General features: G+C 41.0%; 1 protein-coding gene and 1 long non-coding RNA gene across 2 annotated transcripts in view; both read left to right on the top strand.

The window, feature by feature from the left end:
- Positions 1–79: 79 nt before the first annotated feature.
- LOC142055320 (uncharacterized) lies at positions 80–1876 on the top strand. The gene is made up of 3 exons (XR_012659899.1): positions 80–120; positions 1278–1341; positions 1818–1876. It is a non-coding gene; the product is annotated as an uncharacterized LOC142055320 (long non-coding RNA).
- A 4061-nt stretch (positions 1877–5937) lies between these two features.
- The window catches only part of PLB1 (phospholipase B1), a 74062-nt gene continuing 56122 nt past the window's right edge, over positions 5938–23877 (top strand). Inside the window, exons 1-10 of the mRNA XM_075089108.1 lie at positions 5938–5958; positions 7130–7216; positions 7758–7820; positions 9136–9218; positions 12086–12164; positions 12821–12925; positions 14440–14529; positions 20843–20911; positions 21725–21805; positions 23288–23354. Coding sequence (XP_074945209.1) covers positions 5944–5958; positions 7130–7216; positions 7758–7820; positions 9136–9218; positions 12086–12164; positions 12821–12925; positions 14440–14529; positions 20843–20911; positions 21725–21805; positions 23288–23354 — 739 coding nt within the window. The 5' untranslated portion in view covers positions 5938–5943. The remainder of the gene's footprint in view (positions 5959–7129; positions 7217–7757; positions 7821–9135; positions 9219–12085; positions 12165–12820; positions 12926–14439; positions 14530–20842; positions 20912–21724; positions 21806–23287; positions 23355–23877) is intronic.

Here is a 23877-nt window from a genome sequence, read left to right as displayed (position 1 = left end):
TGTGGGTTTAGGTATAGTACGTTGTCTTAAGTGTTTTTCTAAGGTAAAAAAAAGTACAATTCATTCTTTTCATGTTTTTAAGGTAATGCAGATCATCTGGAAGAACAGGGGAAATTAAAGGTAGAGTACAGCTTTATCTTTTTTCCTTTTTTCAATACCTATCATCCCCTCTCTGGCTATTTTTATCTCTGAGGCACGCAGAAGAGGAAAAAAATACGGCTTGGTGCTCTAAACTGTTCGATTCTGCAAAAAAAAAGAAAGCAAAGTAAATGACTCAGCAATGTGATGTTGCAGCTGCAAGATTACAGCACCTAATCAGGAAATAAAGGTTTCTCTGACCAACATTTGTTGTTAGGTTGCATATCCTGTACGTAGATCGAATGTGGTTAGCATTTGTTCCTAGATGCCCTGTTGCTCTTTTAGAAACATAAGATTAAACTCTTCCTTACGCTATAATGGTGCAGAGCATACGCACCATTAAAGCCTTCCAACTGGGGACTAGGGGGCGAGTGGGGACTGTGGTGGTCCTTGTCGCAATATAGATTTCAGCCTTTCATAGTAGTGATGATGGCCAACCAAACATGGTCATAGTGATGATGGAAGCTCTAGCCAAGTCACCCCAGGGGAGTTGTCTTTCATCTGTTTAAAGTAGCAGATGCTGGACCATACCTACAGTCAGGATGTAGGAGGGCACTATTTAGTGTTCCTAGTGGTACTGAGCTGTCTCATGCGGAGTGTATAAAATCACTGCCATCCTTGCCCCAGATGCAACCCTTTCCATCCCCCCTGCCCCTTTAGTGCTTTCTGTGATGATCTGGGAATTTTGCTAGTTGCCAAGGGCCCAGAACTGGTTCATTCTGCCTTTCCTGTTGCATATTGGAAATGTAGCTTTTTGTGTCTTTTGGGAGCCCCTTGGCATGTGAAGATGTGTGCAGTAGCTGTCCTTACAGCCTCTTCCAGAAAAAGCACTCACTGTAGCAATGGATGTAACAGGTTGTGTTCAGCACATTTCATTGTTCACTTAGGCCCAGTTCTGCAGCAATCAGTAAGAAAACTGAGCAAAAAATGTCAAGTTTTGAAAGAGTGGATTTGAAAACGCAGCTGTCCAGATCTGCGTTCCTATGTATTCCTAGCAGAGGTGTAATTGTTCTTTAAAATTGCTGTTACGTGAGTAAGAGCTTGGTATTGTGTGAGAATGGAGCCCGTAGGACCCCTCCTTCCACAAATGTCCTTGTTAGAGCTAAACAATCAACCATATTTATTTCTTTGTGTCAAAGGCTCTAAGAAGTTTCCAGTTTTCATGTGAGCAGGTGATGTTATCTGAGACACCTTCATCTTCAGGTTTGTGTTTGATATTATCCTTGTAGAGGCTTTTCCCTCCCAAAATTATTTGAGAATGGGCTGGGGGAGAAATCAGCTGTTTGAGGGGATGCATATGTGTGGGATGTGACTCAAATTGAGGTAGGGTCTACAAGCTCCTTAGTTTTTTGTTCAATTCATAATTACTTTTCTACCTTAGTTTCTTCAGCTGCTAACTGAGGATGCCACTATTATTAAATCATTCACAGCAGTGTTTTGTGATCTTTCTTTGCTGTGATGTTTGAGCATTTCAGTGCATCTAAGCACCCAAAGTATTTACTGAACACCTGAGTAAAGTTTCTCATCCTCTCTGACTGATTTAAAGCTGTCAGTCGAAACAATCAGTAGAGATTTCTTATGTTTTAATCAATCTTGTTATGTTTTAGTATACTGGTGAATGAAACTTTCTTTCGAGGTTACTGTTCTTCTTTAACCTGGGTTCTTTCACTTTCCTGCAGTTCATGCTCTGAGGCCAGCTGACATTAAAATAGTCACTGCAATAGGAAGTTTGGAAAGAGTAAGTACAAGCAGGAAGTGTGCTGAATGTCATCCATTTCCTCGGTTGTGATGATGAAGTGAGCTGATGATGTAGTTTGGGGTCCCAGTTAGGGCGTTCAGGACTTGAATTTTTCCGCAAGCATCAAAGGCTTCTGGTGAAAAATGACTGGAAATACCTGCTGTTCAGTGTTCCGGTCTAAAAATAGCCAGCTGACTTTGTGCAGGAGGAAATGTGATCACAGTACTCTTGCAGAGAACCATGATATTTGATTAGAGTGCCCGGATTTTCCTAACAATGACAATAACAGATCGAATAACTGGAAGAAGCAGCTGGGAAAATTCAAACTGGAAAAAAGTACAATTCTAGTGATCATTATTAGGACAAATTATTGAGAAATGCAGTAGACTTTCCATCCTGTTGAAGTGTTTTCTGTGGAGCCTGGTTTCCTATCTAGAAGGCAGAAGGTCTAGAAGAATCACTAAGACATATTCTGATGTATAAATAATCACTGGGTAAAGTTCTCTGGCCTGTTCCAATACAGTCAGATTTGGATGATCTTTACTTAATAGCTGGAAATGAATATATGAAATAGATTTGAGGCCCAAATAAAAACATTTAAAAACAGATCTCAAGATTTGAGGAACTGTAGAAATGGATGTTGGGCAAAAATTGGTAGCCATTGCAGGGGCTACAACTGTGAAGAAATGGGGGAGATTCTCCCTCATCACAAAACAACTTTCAAATTTGAGGTGGTATTCATCAAGATATCATCCTTTTCTTTGGGATGAAAGCTTTCCATTAGAAAACCAATACTCCTGAACTCCTTGTGAGTGCCTCCTTCTTTGGAAGAAAATAATTGTCCTAAATGCAAAGGTCCTTCACCTATATCAGATGCATGGCTGTTTAGAGCAATTCTTTTGTGTGCTAATGTCTTTGATGCTTGTGGATGGTGCCATACAAAAACATATAACTGATCTTCTTTTAAGGAATGTCTGCTTTCCTAGAGCAAACATCTCCATTGCTGCCTCCTCCTTAGACTCCATGAAATCAATTAAGTTCCTTTGTTTATGTTAAGGGTTTTTTTAACAGACACCATACTGGCTGAGTGCCATCCATGTAAATTATCTAAATGACTTCAGGTCATGTCCCTTGTTGAAAAGGAGGAGATCCAGAGAAATTTGGTTTAGAATAGCATCTCATTTGGCTGAATTTGAGTTCAACTAGTCAAATTTTATTTTAAGCCGTATGTAATAAATTTATTAATGAAAGGGGTAACTAAGAAAGGATTACCAGACTATGAAAATACACTGTAATAAGGATTATAGTGTAAGGAAGCTCTGGAAAATAATTTAAATCTGTAGCTGCTACACAATGGAGAATGGTATGTAGAAAACAATGCTATCTATAACAGGAATAGAATATGGTAGAGGAACAGCATATGTAGAGATAGTTTACCCCTTGCTTAATGGTATTCTTAATGCTTGCTTGTTCACAGACACCAGGATGTGGTATACATCACAAGGATTTACTCCAAAGGTAAGAATGAATTGTTAGCATTTATGTGTCATGATACTAACTTATATAGTATCACGATACAGGAATTAGGCCCAAGCAATTCTCATTATTGTCTTCTAGGGAGGATGAGAAAGCCTATGTAAAATATAAAGGATTTTGAGACACTGGTTCCTTCCCAATCCTTAGTTAACAGAAATTCTTTATACTTAACGCAAGATATAGAACGACCTTACGGTTGGAGTAACCTTGATTAAGAATCACTGCTATATGATGAATCCTGGGTAGCAAATATTGTCATCCACTAGTTTGAGACCAGAAAGCAGGGATTTATCAAAGCAAAGAACCCAGGAGTCCTCATACCCTGTTCTCTGCTTCAATGATTCCCAGTGCTTTGGGATAAGCCTTACCCTGTTCTTTTCTTTCATGCCCCCTTAGCAGATCTAAGTCAGTGGGTGAACATATGGCTAAACCTTGTAGATGCAATTCTATGTAGCTCTTTTGAGTCATAGCATTCCAAATGAGGATTTGGCCCTGCACAGACAAAATTTTAAAAACTAGTTTTTTAAAATGGTTGCACAAACATCCATGTCCATTTGTATGTGGAGAGAGTCCCTGCATTATTTGTACATTTGTATAAGCACAATTAATGCAACATGCAGTGTACAGAGACACAAAAAAATTGAGATCTAAGACTGTTCTTACTCAGCAGTAGCTGATGACATGATGTTTTGGGGGAAAGAAAGGCCCCATTCTTAATTTCAGCAGCTGCCATGAATACGCGCTCTGAGCTGTAGCATGGCTAATAAGAAATTGAGGCTGTGCTGTAATATAACTTTTCTTTGAGAAATGGAATAACAACAACTTCCTGTTTTCTCTTCCCCTCCGACAGCACAAGAAAGAGCCTCCCTGAAGTAAGCGTGGAAACTTTAGCAGGTGCGTCTTGCTGTTAGGCTGAAACTCAAGCAAATTTATTGAACAGCATGTTGGCAGGAGCTCCGGGGCTTTGCTGGGCTACAGAGCAGGTGCAGCACAAGCACACTGCAGGGGTGTAAGGGAAGCCTGAGGAAAGTGTACTTGGGAGGACATGAGTACAGCCAGCCTGGGTTATGTATGCTGGCTTTAAAGAGACTGTCTGGGTAGACAAATATTAGTGAAGAAGGGGTGCTGCAGGCTGCCGCAAGTGTCTTACATGCCCAACAGGATTTTTTTTGGTTTCTACTACTACCCACACCACTGTCCCTGCTGGTGTGTTCTTGCTGCCCATGCTAGCCCAGTGAAATCTTGTGTGGCTTTGCCTGTCCAGTACTCTTTCTGCTGCCATGTGTTCAGGTTTTACACTGGGGCTGCCATAGATGCACCACATGTGTGAGTTCATCATTTATCAGCTGGTTCCAGCTGGCTCTGAAGGCAATCTTGACTTGCTTGATTGATGGGTGTTGCAAGTAAAACCTTCAGGTCCACTGAAATGCTGAGTTGAGTAGTGGGATAGCTTCAGGGTCTTCACCTCCAAATCTTCTTAATGTCACCTCCATTTCTCTGTGAAAGGGGTGTAAAACCTAGAAACTCGTCAGTGCTTCAGGAAGGTCTCTCTGGGTGGGCCTTCCCAGTAGCTTCATTTCTACAGCTGCCTGTATTTAAATCCACCTACAGTACTTCTGCCTGACATGAGAGATGGGAATGGAGGTTTCTGACCCGAGTCTGGAGGCAAACTCGGGCATCATACCTCCACTTCAGAAGGTGAGGAGCAAAACTAGAAACAACAGCTGCAGAGGGGCTCAGGTGTACTGTTCATGCCTGTCAAGAGATCCTCAGACTTCACATTCTGTTTCATTTCTCTTGTTGTTATAGTGAAATGGCAGAGTAGCAGTCCCTTGTATGCAGAAATAGCCTAACCAGTGTATGTCATTCAGCTCTCATTAGCAGTTTTAATCCCTCGGTCCTACAACAGTCTCCTCCACCTGGCACAAAGGGAGAGACATCAGACAGTCAATCCACGTAAGTCTGAGGGGATTTTGGCTGGAGAGTTGATTTATAGCTGGCAAGGTGGAGGATGGAAGCCTTTGATGCTGGAGTAATTCACTGGACACAGAACATATTCAGTACTGTCAGAGGATGCACAGACACTCCAGGGACAGACCCTGCTGCTGTGGCTCAATTGTTGCTTCTCAGAAGCAGGAGGAAAAGAGGCCACTATATGCTTTGGGGTCTGGTTCACCTGACTTAATACCAGGTCTCCCACTTTATAGCTGCAAAACAAATTTTTTTGCCTGACAGAATTAGAGGTGTGCCTACCAAGATGTGTCTGCTGTTTTCATCTAAGTGCACATGTCTGAAAGTCAGATGCTTGAATATGAGCTAATCACCCCAGGCTCTCTGTGTAGCACAGACAAGTGTCTAATCTTAACACATTTAGGAGAGAAAAGATTAATTCCACCTGAAGTCTCAAATGTTGTTTGATTTAATGGTAAAAATCAGCCAAAGCTTTACCCTTACTGGTGCCTTCATATTTTCTCTTTTCCTTTCTGCTTTTCAGAGACCTCCTGCATCAAGCGGAAGAGATAGTGAAGCTTATGGAAGAAAATCAGGTTTGTTTAATGCACAGGACAATTCAGACAGCTTGGTGTTGAAGCAAAAAAAAAAAGGGAGAAATGTGATTAAATACTTTAAACAGGTCTCAAAAATCTCTCCAAAATGAAAAATGTAATTTCTCGAGGTTAATGGACTTTGGTGTTTCTGTTGTAAATAAGAATCAATTCTGTACGTTGCAAGTACAGTTTGGTCTTGAAAATATCCCACCTGGTTTACATTTGTCAGAATGACTGAAGAGCTTGGTAGGTAAGCCAGTATGTTTGTTTTATCTTGGTTAAGGATGTAAGCACCCTCCTAGTTACACTCCATAACTGTGCCACTGTTTCTGGAAGTCAACCCAAAATAATAATTCTCAGTATTTGTCTCTTCAGTTTCTTCTTGGTATTTCAGGATCATATTTTCAGAAAGGACAGTAAAGACCTAGGTATGCTTTGGCTGACGTCAGCAGTTGATGTTGGTGAGAAGTTGAATCAACTCATGGCTGGGTGCTTTGTAAATCCCATCCTGGAGTTTTACACATTCATTTTTCTTCTATTCTGAACCCCGAGGCATGTTATTTCATGAAATGGTCTTGGTACAAAGGGGAAAATGTAATTGCCAATGTGATCCTGCTGTTGCCTCTTTGCTCTACAGGGACCCTGTTAGACTGTTTGTAGCACATGTTTTTGTGGAACTGACTGGTTCTAACCAGTGCTTTTCAGGATCAGTGACAACTGCCTAATAAATGTAGTACAGCTGAGCTCTAGCTCTCAGGTTTTTTGCTCCAGTATTCATCCCACTAGTGTGACCCAATCTCAGCAGTTCAGGAACACTAACTCCATCAGCAAGCTGCAACAGTGATGGAAAGAAGCAGCAATAAGTGCTATGCTAAGCTGTGCATGCCCTTCTTCTCCAATAGACTCTCCAATGGCAGCAGCAATTTCTGGCTCTAACTTGAGCTTTTTATAGGTGTGCGTTCAGCTTTAATTGCAGAATTTGCTGCCTATCCATCCATTTGCTGTCTCCTGTTGCTGGATGGTTTGTCAAATAGAAATGATCAGGGTGGCCAGGTCATGGACTACTGCTTGGTGTTGCTAACTTAAAGCCATGGCAAATCTTGTGTGAGAAAGAACAATAGCAAATAGGTTCCTTATCATCCTATTCCTTTCAATTATTTTTTTTTCCCAGATGATGGACTTCCAAAATGACTGGAAACTGATCACAATTTTTTTTAGTGCTGAAAACCCATGGTCTTCCTGTGCCTCCACCCAACAGGTAAGCTTTTCATGGGGTGGTTTAGCAGTCAAGGCAGGTGGTTAAGACACTTTTCCGAGCTCTGCTCTCTGCCATAGTGAATCAAGGCAGTAGCTGGTTCTGAGGTGTTGACTCTCTAGAATAGAGTAGAATGAATAGAATAGAGTAGAATAGAATAGAATAGAATGACTCTATCCAGTGATGTAAGCACCTGGCACACATTTTATTTATTTATTTATGTGTACTTAATTTGTGATCCCAAGTCTGAGATGCCTTAGTAGAACAGCTCTTTTCCATCTTCAATTCTAAAGATACTTTTCTTACCCACCTGTGTTGGGTTTTTTATATATAAATGTGTTAATCTGTCTAATTATAGGCAGATAACTACAAGACTAGTTCCATGTTTTTTCCTTCTCGGTGCTGGTGAAGGGTGAATCCAGAACATAGTGGTTGTTGGTAACATTTCAGTACACAGCTCAATACACAGGGTTTGTGACTTTTGGCAAATTGTTAACTTTGTTTTTTCAACTAGTTTTGATGGCATTTCTCATCTCATTTACAGAAGAACTGCATATTGGACAACCTGGAAAAGCTTAGACCTGTCTTGGATTTTTTGTATAAAAACGTAAGACTTATTCATCAGTCCTGAATACTTGAATCCTTTGATTTTTCCAGTCTCCCTCACTGCACTAGGGCTTGTACCACTGTTCGGGTTACTAAGAACACCATCCTTATTGACTTCAGACCACTGGCTTCATTCATTGCCAATAAGTGTTTTACTCATGCTTCTAGAAACTGACATGTGCAAACAGAAAGGATGGATGGCAACTGCTTCGTTTTGCAACACAAGCTGATGTGCCACTCAGTCTTTGGTTTTTTTAAGTGACTTCTATTAAAAATGGAGTACATCTGTCTAGGTCTGAAAGTCATTCATGTTTAGCAGAGCTGTTTGTGAAAATAACTGATATCTAATTACTGGATTTGTAGAGATACCTAGGCAATGTTTAGGCTGCTACTACCTGGTGGTGACTTCTACAGACCAGGGAAAACACCTATTAAAAATATGTATAATGAATATTTTTTCCTATTATCTGTTGATTTTAAGATCTCAGCATTTCTAAAGGTTTTCTAGCTGGCTGAGCTAAGAATTATCCACTTATCTAGAATGGTTTCTGGCAGATGCTCTGCACTGAGTCTTAGTCCACTCATGAATAGTAAACTAGATGCAGATATATCTCTACAGAAGCAGACTATTAACTGTTTATCTGAAATATTTCAATAGCATCTTCCAATAATTTTGTTTTGCTGGATTGAAGGCCTAAAGGGTATTCTAAACCTGCTACAGTTCAGTTGCATCAGGCCACAACCACTCATTTTTCTCAGACTGACTTCAACAAATGTTGTGTACAGGTGAAGTTCCACCCACGCATTCTCTTCAGATTCTCTCCACTATTATTTCCACAATCTGTTTATGTGCGCTTGTGAAAGTGAAATATCATTATGTAAATGGAAAGATGTTTTCTGCTTGGGGGAGAGGTGAGGTGAGATGCATGGGTGCTTTTATGCTATTATACAGGACGTTTCGTCTCCAATTTGCATTGGTATGTTGCCATGAAAATGGTAGTTCCTAGTTCATGTGAGTCCAATTTAGTTGGCTGGTGGCCACTTCGGTTATGTAAAACGAGTTTTTGGGAGTCAGTCAAGAAGTCATGGTCACGAGTACTTCATGAATGATAATCAATGCTATTCTAGAGGACAGGTATAGGAAGGAGTAGGGTTCTGGACAGAACTGGCAAAGACTTAGATCATTGATTTTATGCGGGCAGAATCCCATGCCAGAGGTAACACGTGAGACACTGTAGATGTAATTTAACATTATTGCTGCTTGCTGATCTTTAATTGCAGATGTAATGTGGTTAATTTTTACTTTATCACTATAGGTTCCCAAGGCCTTTGTAAATCTGGTGGATTCCACTGAGCTCACAACTTTCTCTCTTGCGTGCCAAGATTACAATAATGCCAGGTAACAGAGGTTTCTTTAAATTCTTGATGCTGCTTTGCTAGCGGTCAGACACATATGTATGTGTTGACTTTGTAACTGAGGTATAGTCTTCTGAACAGTTTTTCTGCCCTTAATATAAAAGTATGTAAAAGATTTTAGGTCTCCACTTTGTTTCTGATAAGCTCTCTCTACACATTTTTACCAGGAAGAGTAGGTGTTTTTAATCCTGCCAACTAGTATAGAATATGTTTAAATATTACACACTGTGATTGTGGTGCATTGACCCTGGCCAGCAGCCACAGCCTCTCAGTCACTTCCCCCTTTACCACCTCCAAATAGGGCATGGCACAGACTAGGAACAACAACAGCAAGAAAACTCATGGGTTGAGATAAAGGCAGTTTAATAGATGAAAGAAAGAGGAAGGGGGAAAATAAGTTACACAGAGGCAACCGCTCACTACCTCGCACGAGTGGAGCGATGTCCAGCCGGTCTCCAAACAACAGCGACCTTGAAAGCCAAAATGCCCCTGCTCTTCTTCCTCTACCTCTGGGAATTTATTACTCAGCACGACATTAGATGGTATGGAATATCCCCTCAGCCAGTTCAGGTCAGATGTCCCAGCTGTGTGTCCTCACAATCTCTTGCCCACCCCCAGACTACACACTGGGTGGGTCAGAGTGGGGGAAAAGAGAAAGACTTAATGCTGTAAAGCAGTGTTCAGCAACTGCCAAAGCATTGGTGTGTTATCAACAGTTTTAGACACAAATCCAAAACACAGCATTGTATGGGCTGCTATGAAGAAAGTCAACTCCATCCCAGCCAGAACCAGTATTGTGACTGCAGTCACAAGACTGCAGAGTCTTCCTATCCCCAGCTCTTTAGTCAGTGCTACTTCTGCCCTGCAACTCTCCAGCCAAAAACTCTGAAGGCTTGTTGAAAGTTTAAGTTTCTAGGTATCAATGTTCACAAAAGGAATAACTGGTCTTAAAGTGGCACATTGTTAGGGTATGTGAAAGCTACTATTCAGGCTTAGGGTATGGTAAGATGGAGAACATCCAGCTTGTCAGTTCCTTATGGTAACTGTGTGCCTAGATGCTTTCATCCATTTTCCTTTCTCAGTACCTTGTAACAAAAGTGTGAGTAGCTATGTCCCAATTTAGTATGGAGTAGGAGTGTGCACATGGACAGTTGTGATGAAGCAGTTTACAGCTAATGAGATTACACTCAATCTTTCTCCACAGTAATTTTTTTCCTGTGCCCATGGCATAAGATACCATATGTACTAACATAGTCATCCCGAAGTGTTTCACAACCTTTGCATGTATACAACCCGGGAGACCTTCCATCAGTCAAGGAAGGGGTCTGGCTCCTGTATAACCACATGCTTAACAACAAGTATAAGCAGAGAAGAAGCTTTCTTTGTCAAAATGAGAATGCTCCATGCATTTGCTTTATTTCTCCTGCACAGGCACTGAAGGGAAAAATGTGAGACAGGTAGATGAGAGGTGGAAAAGGTGGATTTAGGAATATGGGCCTTGACATACATTGAAAGCCTTAAAAATAAAATGAAATAGATATAAATTTTTCCTCTGAGGAATCTTTATATTTCCTTTTCAACTTCAAGGCAATTTGCTTTCTCATTATCAGCATGCTTATGTAGATGTGTTTATCTGGTTGAACAGTTCTATCAGTTTGCAAGCCTTGTACTTCTATGTTTGGTAAAATCCTGGGTTCATCTCAGCCTCAAGCCCAGACCGTGTCCCAGACAAGGGCATTTGGCTACCAAGTACCTGTTTTGAAGTGCGCTTTGAGAGAAAAACATAAGCCTATACCAAAAGATGAGATTTCAAGTGTCTAAGAGGAGAATAGTGGCTGACGCTCCCAGTCCTATGTCAGTACCTAACTTTAGGCATTAAATTTTTGGGACATAATAGGGATTTGAAGTTCCTTCCTTTATTAGTTTCTTACTTAACTATAAGTGTTGTCTGAGCTAAAAGTAGTCTGTGAACCATGTTTTTAGGCATCTAGCTCTCTTCAGGTATTGTATGAGATTATTCTGTTAGGCTGGGATGAGATTCTGGTCCCGAGTTCGTACTTCTTTCACTCACTAACAGTGATAAAAGCACTTTAACAGAAAACTCACATTTTATAAGTTTAGCTAGAGTTCTGTGAAAAGGACAGTCTGATCCTGACAGGTACTTACTGCTTACGTCTACAAACCCCACAAAAAAGTTTCTCAAAATCTAGTCCATCCAGGCATTTTCAGATGAGTATATCTTTGCTGGAACCAGACTAATCCTAAACATATCTTATATTGTTCTTGTCTACAGCCTTGGGAGAAAGTCTGAGTTCTCCAGTTAGCTGCAGACGTATGCAGTATGCAGATCTCACCTTGCAGGTCAGAAGTTTGGCTGAGATCGGTTAGCTGCTTGACAGTGCCTGGCCATCCCTTAGCATATATAAGTTTTGCAGAATTGATCTTCCATCGACATTTCTAGAAGGAGGTCTCATTGCCAAATACTAAGGCAGAAGTTCCTGTGGAAGTATTGTGTGTTCAATTTTCCTATGTGACCATACAGAGGGAAATGTTCGAAAACTAGTGCAGCGTGAGCATGCTGCTAGCTTGTGAGACCCTGTTCTAATCCAGGTCTGGCATATTTGTTATCTGAACAGGCTTTCAAATCAAACAGCAATCCAAAGCTCTGGATATGGAAATATATATCATTCTATGTTTATATCAAAAACCAGGATGTCCCATGTAGCTTTCTCAATATATGCAACAATTTAGTCTTCAATGCATGTTTGTCAGTGGCTTAAGAGAGTTCATGCTCTGTCTTGTTTATTGAAAGTTCATAATGTCTTTCATGTTTTTCATTCTTTTCTGCAGCAATGCAGGCAGGGATCAGTGCAATTGTGTTGATGAATTCTCCACATTAGATGATAACATACTGAGGTGGTCCTATCAGGTACAGCATCTTCTGTGTTGCTTGGCTCTTAAATTGCTAGACATGCCTATTCATTTTACAGATTGGACTGAAGTGAGGAGTTAAGGGAGGAATAGCAGTGAGGAAGTTGAGTAACAGCCTTTTTACCACATGTCCACAGCAATCTTGACCCCATTTATTACACCATTTATTACATCAAGAACATTGGAGATAAGTTCTGCCTATACCTGAGTGATCTTAGTCTCTCTTGAAGTTTCTAATGACTATATAGCTTTTGGCAATCCAGGATTTGTCATATCCTACCAGAGGAATGAGTCATCTTGACGCATGATTTAGAAGTGGGAAACTTTCTGTTAAGACAAAGACAGTTGTGCTGGAATTCCTTTTAAAAATGACAGGGAGGCAATGAGCATGACATTTCATTGCCTTGCTAAGTTTACTGCTCTTTCAAAGAAAATTATGGTAAATAGGTGTAGCTTTATCATAGCTACAAGGAGTTTCCAATTATTGTATAAGAAGATTTCATTAAATTACTGTTTTTGCTCTTTATGAAATTCCATTTTTGTGGTTTATTAGGGATGGGGATAATCTTAGTTCACTTTAAGCCCTGATGAATTGCACATATAGTACACTCTCTTTCTGATAATACTCATCTGATTAAATGGTTATCTATTCAGGATGTTTGGGAAAAATTGCTGGAGTCTGAGAGGTACATTCAAAAGGATGACTTCACTGTTGTTCTTCAGCCTTCTCTCCAAGAAAGAAATCTGCTGCTCAGACTGGTGAGTAAACCCAAGTTTCTCCATTCTTTCTGGACTGTACCTGCTGAGAATGAGTGCAATATTCAGCTGGCTTTTTCCTGTCTAGGCTGTGTGCAATGCCAGAAGAGAAGGGTAGTCAGGCACCTGTAGAACACATCTCAATCAGACACAGAGTTCCTGAGAGTGGAACTTGCTTCAAACAGCGTCAGTCAGAGATCCTGTGGTTTTTGGGTGCTATGTTCCTTGGAGAGTCATGGCACCTCTGTAGATTAGGTCACGAGTGTCTGGAAGCTGTCAGTGCTGCTAATTTTTCCATATTTTGGCAGTCACCAGCTCATTCATCCCTGATTATGCTCATGTGTATTTGGAAACGATGGCAAAAAGAGGATAAGAAGCAGCGTTTAAAAATGGGTAGGAAGAAAAAGATAAAGGTTTTGTAAACTCTGTCAGAATGTAGAGTTACCTCCCTGCAATGAGAATAATGCAGTCTGGGAACCTGGGAATGAATTTTGTCCAGATTTTGTATTTGATATAGCCCGTGGGGAATGAATATAGGTAGGGTTGCCTGAGATATCAGACATGACTTTGCCACAGGTGATCTATAAAGGGAAGTTCAAAGATCAGGTTGTCTGAGACCTGGCAATGAAGAGGGGAAAATATTGCCTGCTAGATAATGGCTCAGTCACAGCAAGGGAGCAAAATCTAACACATAAAATCAAGTAGTTACTTGTAAAAGAAGTTGGTGGTAAGTCATGGTCTTGTTCCTAGGCATCATAACAGCTCCGTTAATTTGTGGTAATTCTATTGCTTCCCTCAGCAAAGTATCAAAATAAAATGTACTGGGAGAAGAAATGTGTCTTCCAGGAAGTTTGGGGTCTGCTGTATTGCAAAATTCTCCTTTGCTGCTGGGTTTTCTTATGCCAGGCTTGCTTTGTGGACAGTTGGCCCATGTGCAAATGGCAGACTTCTAACTTTCATGGCATTACTTTTTCTCTTAGTAAATTGCTCTGTTATTGCCTTAAATGCCATCTTATATCATAGGTGGATTCTTTGTCTTCTGATTTGTGGTACACCTGCAGGCCACCATGTGCAATCTTCCAAACTCTTCCAATACTCACTTTAAAAACAAATCTCTTAAGACAAATCCTGCACACTTCCACTTTTTAAATGCATGTAACTGTTAGCTAGAAGTGTTGGTTATTCCAAATCATTCATGTGATCACATCTGCATGTCTCCCTGATGTCCTATATGTCACTATTGTGATTGTGCTTTGCTGTTGCTCTTGCCCTGTTGATGTGCAATCCCTTCACTGCAACTTTACAGCAGTAGGTACAGCAATCATTTAGAACAGCATCTGTTCTGTCTTGACACACCAGCAGTAACTGAAATCAGCAATGAGTGGCTTAATGAGAGTACCAGAGATTGATGTTCTTGCAGATATGAATATTATTTTATAGAATGAGATCTTTTGTGGCTGAATGTCTCATCTTTCTATATTCGTGTTTTCTCATGCTCAAAATGCTTTCTCTTTCAGGGCAGGGATGGTTTTGTTACCACATCAAAAACACAAGTGGAAACTCTGGAAGATTATACTTCCATGGCTGTGGGCCTCTGGAACAACATGGTGAGCAGTACCACAGACACTGTTGCTTAGTGGACTTAGTACAGATGCCTGGTAGCAACTCCACGCTGGCCAGAGTTTGAGCAGCAGGAGGGACGGGAAGGAAGAATATAGGAAAGAAACATCCCATGTCTGCTATCCTCAGCTATGCAGAGAGACTGCTCTCTAATAATGCTAAACACCCTACACTCCCAAGACAAATCTCTTGCTGTTCTGTAGCTGCTACTTACTATCAAGAGCATTTTAGAAAGGTTTCCAAAGCAGCCCTTTGGGAAGTCCTTTGGGAAGTCTCAGGGAGTAAATGAGCCATGACAGACCCTTCTTTTGCTAGTCTCACCTCTGTGACAGAGCAGCGCAGTGACAACTGAGGCTCGTCCTAACCTGAGATTATAGCAGTTATACTCTTCTGTCTCCTCTGTTCTGTATCCATCCCCCTCTTTACTAATGAGTCTTATTGTCTCCTCCTTAACCATCATCCTGCTGCTGCTCATACTAAAAATGTGATAGACAGCCTTGAAGAGCAACTACTACTTCCTCAAGAGCTGGATATCCTACCCAGCTGAGGAAAGCCAACATATGGTGCCTTCTCACGGGAGGGAGAGGGTGTCTGAGAGAAGTACAGACTGTCCAACCCAGTTGAGCTTGGATGCAATGATCAGTTCTGTAGAAGCCTGTTTCCTTCCACAGGCCTGAGCTGCCAACACACAGCATTTGTGTATGTGACCGAGTGGATGCCCGTACAGCTGGAAGGGTTTGCATTTTAAAATTGATGATGGGGGCAAGTGAAGAAACAGGACTTGCTTTTTAATATGAATGAGACTGAAAAAGGAGGCACATTATTTTGGACATACCAGAGCAAAGCAGGGTGCTACTACTTAGTGCATGTTATGTTTGAACATGCCCTGATATCAGTGGTTTTGAGCAAGATGTTGATTTTACTTTTCCTTCTGACTTAGAAACTTCCAGAACTTTCTGCTTTTTTCCCTAATAACCTTCTTAAAACATACAATCTTTTTTTAATTAAAAAGAATCTGCAATGGCCAATTAAATTAAAGATAAAAGATTTACTTTTTTCTTGTTTTGTAGTCCACACGTTGTTAAGGTTTTCATCTAAGAGCACCTGCTATTCCTGTGTCTGTCCAAATTACCCTAAGCATAAAGGAAAAAAAGTCTATACTGCAACTGCCTTCTAGTAAACCACATTTAAAAATAAATCCGTGCAGATTGGCATGTTCTTGTTTCCTTTTATGCTAATTTTGGCAGTAGTAATGTTGTTGTAGCCATGATCATTTAAAGAAGCAGGATTTGCAGGAAGAGGCTTTTATTTGACCAGATGATACAGCTAGAAAAATCCTACAGTCACTCTGATAAAAGATGTTATCTTTTAGTTAAAGTTAGTAGGGCTTTAGTTAGCGAGTAGGAACCAAAGAATTAAAAATTGATCAGCTGTTGAAGCTCTAACCTTGGAACCAACATGCTGCATCCGGTTTTCTCCTTTATCTGTGATATTCCTCATGATAATGTCAAAGTTGCTACCTCAGTTCTTTTATCATAAAATAGATGATAAGATGCATGTTTTCTTTTTTTATTGTAGTTTTGCCTTGGCCTCACTAGGCAATTAGTTTCATTAGTCAAATGAGCAAAGCAGACACTGAAAGTCAGATCCCTGAAGTGTGAATTAAACCTTCTCTCTGTTTCTGGCTGTTCTCTGTTAAGAAACTGAGTGAGTTACTTTAACTGCCCATGTCTTGGTGTCCCCATAAGTGTTGGAGATATTAACCTAGATTACACAATTACCATTACTTAAACATGATCTTGTAAGACACTATAAAGTGGGGCATATCCTCCTCAGATACTAAACACTACAAATATTGAAGCTAGTCAGGAGCAAGCCACACAAAGTATGAATATCCTTTGCTGTGAAAAGTGGCCCTTTACATCTGCTCAGTGCGGTTTTTCAATCAGCAAATTTTTGAAATGAAATGCTGAATATTCTGTCAGCTAGTACAGAAAATGAATGCTTTGGACTGGAGAGGGGCCACAGTACCACCAGTTTGCCAGCTCATTTTGTGCCACTCCAGCAATAATTTTTTGGGTCCAACCAAACCAAACTTCTCAGAATCTGAGATCCATTTAACTGTGGTAATAGATCAGTTTGAACTAATATGTTTTCTAGGGCTTATCATGTGAAAACTGACCTCCAGCTTTGAGTAATGTCCTTCTTTATCAGATTCTGCAATTAGCAGAGTTAATGTGCTTCTAACGGGCCTCACTTTCATTTTGTTCAAAGTCTAGACTATGGCTCTCCTTTTTCTTTCTCTTCCCCCACCCCTCAATCCCCCCCACCCTGGCTTGTTATTGTCTGGCTTTTTAGATTTCACTTTATGCAGAATGCCAATACTACAGCAGAAGAGCCTTCCTCTTTCCCTCTGCTTCATTTTTCTGTCCATGTTTCCCCCTTTTCTGCACAGACTTTATTTTGCTTCCTGGTGTCTGTCCTTGAGCACCCCATTCTTTGGTGTGTTACTCTAGTCTTGTCACTTTAACTGTTAGGAGCATTTTGTGGAAACAGAAGTGAAAAACTATAAGCAAAATGAAGTGGTACTTTTAATGACGGCTGTGTCAGGGCCAGTTATCTGATCTCAGGCAGCGAGTGTGCTGGGGAGCCACTAGAACCAGAGAATTGTCGTAAAGGAGACAAATACCAACTCTGTTTTATTTCAGTGTTTTTCCTCAGTGTGAGGTGGTTCTTACAGCCACCATTGGACAGCCTAGGTGACCTGGGGGAAGAGCAAGATGTGGCCAAACCACATCTTGCTACTGGTTTTAAGTGACACTACAGAAATGGTAGTATTCCGTTCGCAACTCCTTTTCCCCTCTGTTTTCCTGCCTCCTCTTTGATTTAGTGAATTTTCTTATTATAGCTGGCAATCACAAGAAAAGCACCTCCCTGGGTGGGTTCCTTGTCTGCCTGTGATGGTACTCTGCCATGATGTAAAAGCAGATGACATGAAAGATGCTTTTGGCGTAAAAAGCGCTGGCAGCTGTTCTCATCTGGTAAAGGTCGCTCTAGTTCTACTGGGAAGTCAAGCTAATAGTTTATGCTGACTGATTTAAAAACAACCAAACCCAACCCACAGTGCAGTATTGGGAACTGATAAGAAATCAGGATCATGACTTGTCAAGCAGCAAACACAGCAGAATCAGGAGGTGCCTGAGAACTGCATTCAGAGAATTTCATGGAACTGTAGAATAGTTTGGGTTGGAAGGGACCTTTAAAGGTCATCCAGTCCAACTGTCCTGAAGTGAGCAGGGACATCTGCAACTAAATCAGGTTGCTCAGAGCCCTGTCCAACCTGATCTTGAATGTTTCCAGGGATGGGGCATCTACCACCTCTGTTCCAGTGTTTCACCACCCTCATTGTAAAAAATTTCTTCCTTATATCTAGTCTAAATCTACCCTCTTTTAGTTTAAAACCATTCCCCCTTGTCCTGTTGCAATAGGGCCTGCTAAAAAGTTTGTCCCTGTCTTTCTTATAAGGCCTTGTTAAGCACTGAAAGGCTGCAATAAGGTCTCCCCAGAGCCTTCTCTCCTCCTGACTGAATAACCCCAACTCTCAGCCTTTCTTCATAGGAGAGGTGCTCCAGCCCTCTGATCAGTTTTGTGGCTCTCCTGTACTTGTTCCACCTGCTCTCTGGCAGGCTGCCCTTACCTTGTTTTGAGGTACCAATCTCTGGTTGGTACCAGCCTCTTTCTTGGAATGATTTCCTGCTTATTGGCCAAAGGGCAAAACCTTGAAGATCTAGTGGCAGTTGGTAGTTGGACTGCACCTCCATCTGGATGAGAAGAAGCTGAGCTAGCACACGCTAAGCCATGGCTGGGTATTTTACCAAAATGTTTCTAGCTATCTAGGAGCAGTGATTCATACACTAAGTATGTCAAACAACAGTCAGCAAAATGACATTGGGTAGCTAGGAAAAGCTGAGAAAGGTGGTTGTTTACTTGGACAGCTTTGACGTCAGAAAGCCTGATTAATTAATTTTGGCAAATGCCTACAAATTTACCTCTGGAAATATATTTGGGGGCAAAGCTCCTTTCATGTGTGTAAAGAACTTAGACAAGAAGCCCTTGGTCTTGTGTTTGGCATTTTGTGTAAAAGAAAAGACCACAGAAAAAGCCTATCCTGCAACCAAGAGAGAAATTGAAACCAGGCAACAACCCAAATGGGAACAGCGCCCCAGGAGGCTGCCCGTGCCTCTCTTCTGCGTTCAGGATTTGATACTGACTTTGAAACTGCTGTAGTGCCAGAGCAGACCTGCACACTAACCAGCCCGTGTGACAGATATGCTAGAATTCAGGGGAGGTTTTTGCTGACCACAATGGAGACTTGGTGCCCAATTTCATGACCAGGACCTTGCAGCTCTGCTGTGTGGGAGCTGTCAGTCTTTGCTGGGAGAACAGTGTCTCTGAGCCATCTAGAATGAATTGCCTTATAGAGAAGTTCATTCTCATCACCCGAGTCCCAACAGCATACAAGTGTTTAATGCTTGTTTGAAATTCATTCCTAGCCAAGAAATACCACCGTTGTCCCATGTTCTGTGGGACCATTCTGTGCTAGAATAATATTTTCTTTTAAGAATGTTATTTAATAACTACTTTGTTTTGTCCTAGGGGGATGGGAAAGTACCAGTTCCCAATGTATCTTTTCTGTGAGCTTCATTATTTTGCATGTTTCAGGGGCATTCCTTTTATTCCTCTCTCTGTCTCAAATATTTATCTGAATTTTCCCATTATTTTCGTTGATGGAACAACCAAAGCAGAATATAACATTCCTGCCCAGAATGTATCAGTGATGTCAAGTCTGTTATTGCTGTATTTTTCAGTGCCTTCAACCCTGCATCTCTGTAGTCTGCTGCCTCTGGCAGCTGCTGCTGCTGGTACAAACCGAGCAGACATTCACTGAGGATTCTAAAACAGTGGCCAACTCCATTGGGTGCAATTGCAATTTAATTTGCACCCAGCAAGGTGCCTGAACAAATGAAGTGAATCTTTGTGGTATTTACCACTTTGTGCTGTCAGTATTGAGTTTTGAATCATTCCATAATTTTTCATTAGCAACAATCCCCTCTCCATCTTGTTAGAAGGTGGCCAACAAATGTAAATATTATCAAGCCTCTGTGCACAGTTGGAGAGCACCTTTTCATGTTGTCTAACGTATAAAAATGTAGATAAGGAAACAAGTTTTTAGTTGCATGGGCTTACAGCCACCAGAGGATTGGGGTGTGACCTTAATGTGTTTTATTCCATGTTTCTGACTTTGCTGCAAAATGAATTTGCAGCAGAGTACATATAGTGCTCATAAGACAGAAGGAAAAAGTTAATGCAACATAGAAGTATCATCAAATGGAAGATTTTTAGCTTTCCATTTATATTAGGATTTTTGTACCTTCTGCTTCTGAGATAAAGTGATGTGGGCTTACCAAAGCCTTCAGTGTATAATCTGAGTCAAAACTGCATTTTCCAAAGAGTTTCAGTAGTACCATTTTTACTTTGAAGTTTCAATCTACTCAGTTTCTTTTCCTCCCAGATGAGTCTTTAGTTTCTTTATATTTTATATGAAAACTCTAAACTGTAGAAAGCCGAAGAAAGGTCTCCCAAGTGTGTCTTTTTCTCAAATGTTTGTAAGCATGTTTTCACAGCCTGGGAGAAGACAAAAAACCACGTGGCAGGTGAGGCCTGGGAGGATGGACAGACCGCTGCAAAGAGTTGTCACCTAGCAGCACAGCTGTGGCAACCCGCCTTTTGCTTTTCATACTCAGTCCAGCTGGGAAGTAAAACTGGCTTGCAAATCTCAGCAAAGTTTAAACTGCATACCATAAGGGGGGAAAATGGATCATGAGGGTGGTTTAAGCTAAGGTCTTCTAGAGCATCTCCACATTTACTATGGCGGAGCTGATAAATAGCAACTTGATTGCAAGCAGTTGAATACTGTGGTAAGAGATCAGTGCCCTGTGGCAAAAGCACTTAGAGGGTCAGCGTTCCCAAGTACAGAGTTAATGTGTGGATGCTTGCTTTAAGGATGATGGGATGACAGTCTGATCATGTGAGAGGCCTTGTTTTCAGTTCCTTGCTTTTGTAGGTATACAGGTGGTATGTTACACATAGATAAATATTTATCATAAGCAAAACAAGTGTTTAGATATACATATGGACCTGATGGAAAATGCCAGGCACTAGAGCTTTTGTGTTGTTGCCAGTCTCCCTTCCCTCCCCCACACAGCATGTGTACAACTTCTCTGTTCTCCCCCTTTCCAGATGGAGCCAGTTGGATGGAAGCAGCCTTATGATTTCACAGAAATGCTTCAGGTCCGGTGCCCATCTCAGGTAAAAGGGTTTCCTTATTACTGTTAGATTTTATTTACTCTTTGCAGAATTTCCAAGTTTTCAAATACTGTTGTCGGCTTCCGAAGTTCTTGGGAATGTGCAGTTACCCAAGATACCACACTGTTAGAAATTCAGCATTCTCATAATTTGTTGGCACAGACTCTTTATTTTATAAAGATGAAACTCCAAAACCAAGAACTTTTGTCAAAATTTGATTAAATCATCTTACTGTGTCAGATATATTTTGAATAAGAAGTAACTAGCTAATCTGAATGCATTAATTGCAGGTATCAGGGGTCTATTATCAGCATTAAAATCTGCATCAGCAATAAAATTGAATCTGTGCATTTTATATAATTTAGCTTTTCTGCAATTTAACTCTGTCTGCTGTCAGGTTTATCTACTTCAGTCCCTGGAGCTGTCAATAGCCCGTTAGTATCTTCAGGGTCTGAACATCTCTGGTTCAGAGAACAGGTTCTTGAATGTTTTGCATTTAAGCTCTGACTTCAATAATTTGATTGTGAGAAAATATTACTGGCATCCAAGAGCTCACTGAACCACAATTAAAACATCAAAGAAATTGAATTATGTGTTTTGTTTGATGTTGGTTTAAGGCAAGAGGCGGTGCTGTCCCTAGAGCATACCAGGGCTTAATTTTCAGGTCTGACCTGGTTTACTTCACTAGTGCAATGTTAATTCAAAAATTAATACTGTAAAGATTTTTCTTCTCCTGGAAAACCTAGCCAGAAGACTTTAACATCAGCTGACTCTGTTTCCACTGGCATTGGTAAACATACTCTCTTCTCTCTGCAGGAAAATCCGTATTTGTTCACATATAGAAATAGTAACTACTCGTCTTCCCTGGAGACATCAAACACCAAACAAACATCTCAGGTATAGTAGGACTGTTTGCATCATAGGGACTGAGTGTATTCCAGGGAGTGGGGCAGGTGGGTGAGTTGTTGTAGCCTAATTAACCAATGCTACCTGGGAAAACTGAATACAAGGCTCTGGCTCTTTATTTCCATGCTTGACTAATTAGTCAGACACTTAATAGCACATTTTCTCCTTGGTGGATTTTGTAAAGTGTGATTTGAGGCAGATGTGTTCAGCCAGCCTAAATTAAGTCTTGCCTTCGCTGTTAAGAATCTTTTTTTTAAACATCTGGATAACAATGCTAATTTCCCTGGCATAACAGCATAGTGAAATTTGGGCCATTTAGCCCTACCATGGGGGAAACTACATCACATCAGCATAGCACCAGTGTGTGGGTCTGATTTCATCTTGTTTGTGCCATAGCAAAACTGAAGAACAATGGAATTTTCTTTTTTTTTTTTTTGGAGGGTGAGGTAGTTGCAGATTAGATGTGCAGAGACAAACAGCTGTGCTCTTGTTTTTTTTAAGGTGTGGGTGATTCTGAGCAGAACTTGGTATTCCCAAGCAGCTACAGAGAGAAGTGATAATGCTCATTTTCATGCCCCCGAACACAGGGTCTAGACCACATCTACACTCTAAATGACTTATACTCATTGGAATCATAAGACGCTTTTTCCCCTCATTTTAATATAATGCCATCTGTTTTCTTAGTTATTCATGGTGTACAGAATTCTGCATGGGGCAGTGGTACCTATGACTCTGATTTTGGTGGTAGTTATGGTGTAGGAGACAAGAAGCAACACTGTGTTATGTTTGTGTGGTAGTCTTGTTTGGTTGTTTTTTTAAATTAAAAAAAATGGAGCAATGGGACAAGACACACAAGTATTTCTTCCTTAGGCAAGTTAGCCTACTTAAGGAGTTCTGAGGAGAGATTTGGAGTGAACACACATCCTTGGGTCTTGTGTGATAGTCTGCTCTGGTGTACTGACAGTCAGCCTTCACTAATTGTAGACCTTGGGGGTGCTTCTGTCAGTAGCTGCAACCTGGAAGAGCCAGGATGGCAAATTTCTGGCTGCATGTAGAGGGCTGCACATGGAAAAGGCAGGCTTATGACATGTTGACAAAGATATGGTTTCATGCTCAGGTATTCCAGGGATGTTCAAACAATTTCTTGCAAAAAGATGTGAGCTCACGTAGCTCAGAGTATGGGTGCACAAAATGTTGCATAGCTGAACGTAGTATGGCACAGAGTCTGAAATAACTGGCCCCAGTCTTAGGCAAGAGCCATGCTGCACTAATATGGCCATGTGACTTTTGGGCAGACTGAGCTTGTGTCAGCCTTCAAAGGGCAGTCGTGGGCATGGCCTGAGGAAAGGCTGGGTTGGGTAGATGTATACAAAGTATGTGGGAAATTTGTTAATCTAATACTCTGAGACACAAATGTTTTATCATGATCAGAGTATAGTGAGTCTGATGTGAAGTCTTGCCCTGTCTTTGCAGGAGAGGATTTATGGAACAAATATTCCCTGTTTTGACCGGAGTCCCTCTGATACAGTTCCAGTTTCAGGTACAGTCCTATGCAATTTTATTGCAGAGCTTCTTCATTTGATGATAGAAGGCGAACAGGAACAGGGTCTAGCTAGGAAAGGTATGCTTTTCTTTGAAGCAGTGCACTCTATTGGCTGTGGCTTTTAAGATCCTTTTTGGAACAACATAAGTAGTTGTATAGCAAGATGCAAGTTCCCCTTCAAGGATGGTGAAAGCTTATGCAACTGCATCTTTCATGTACAAACAAAGACATGACAGTGGAAAAGACAGGAGGTAGTTGGGTACTTCAGTTGTAGGGGTGGTAAAGGTGTGTATATATGGAATACGGGCTCTTGTCAGTGCAGTCTGGGGTGCAAAAAGCCACATGGAATCCTGTTGCTGGGTGGATTTTGCCTTCCATCAGAAGCTGCAATGGTCCCAAAATTTCTACCCAGTGCTGGCACCAGAGCTGTGCCTGCTTTTCAGTCATATCCACTGGTTAAAAAGAATCTCAGTAAGCACAGATACAAGACTGAAATTTTACTGCCTCCCTTGCTGCCATA

Source organism: Phalacrocorax aristotelis, chromosome 3 (genome assembly GCF_949628215.1).
Source record: "Phalacrocorax aristotelis chromosome 3, bGulAri2.1, whole genome shotgun sequence".
Classification (NCBI taxonomy): Eukaryota; Metazoa; Chordata; class Aves; order Suliformes; family Phalacrocoracidae; genus Phalacrocorax; species Phalacrocorax aristotelis.
Note: the sequence above shows the minus strand (reverse complement) of the source record. Positions and strands in the feature narration are given on the sequence as shown.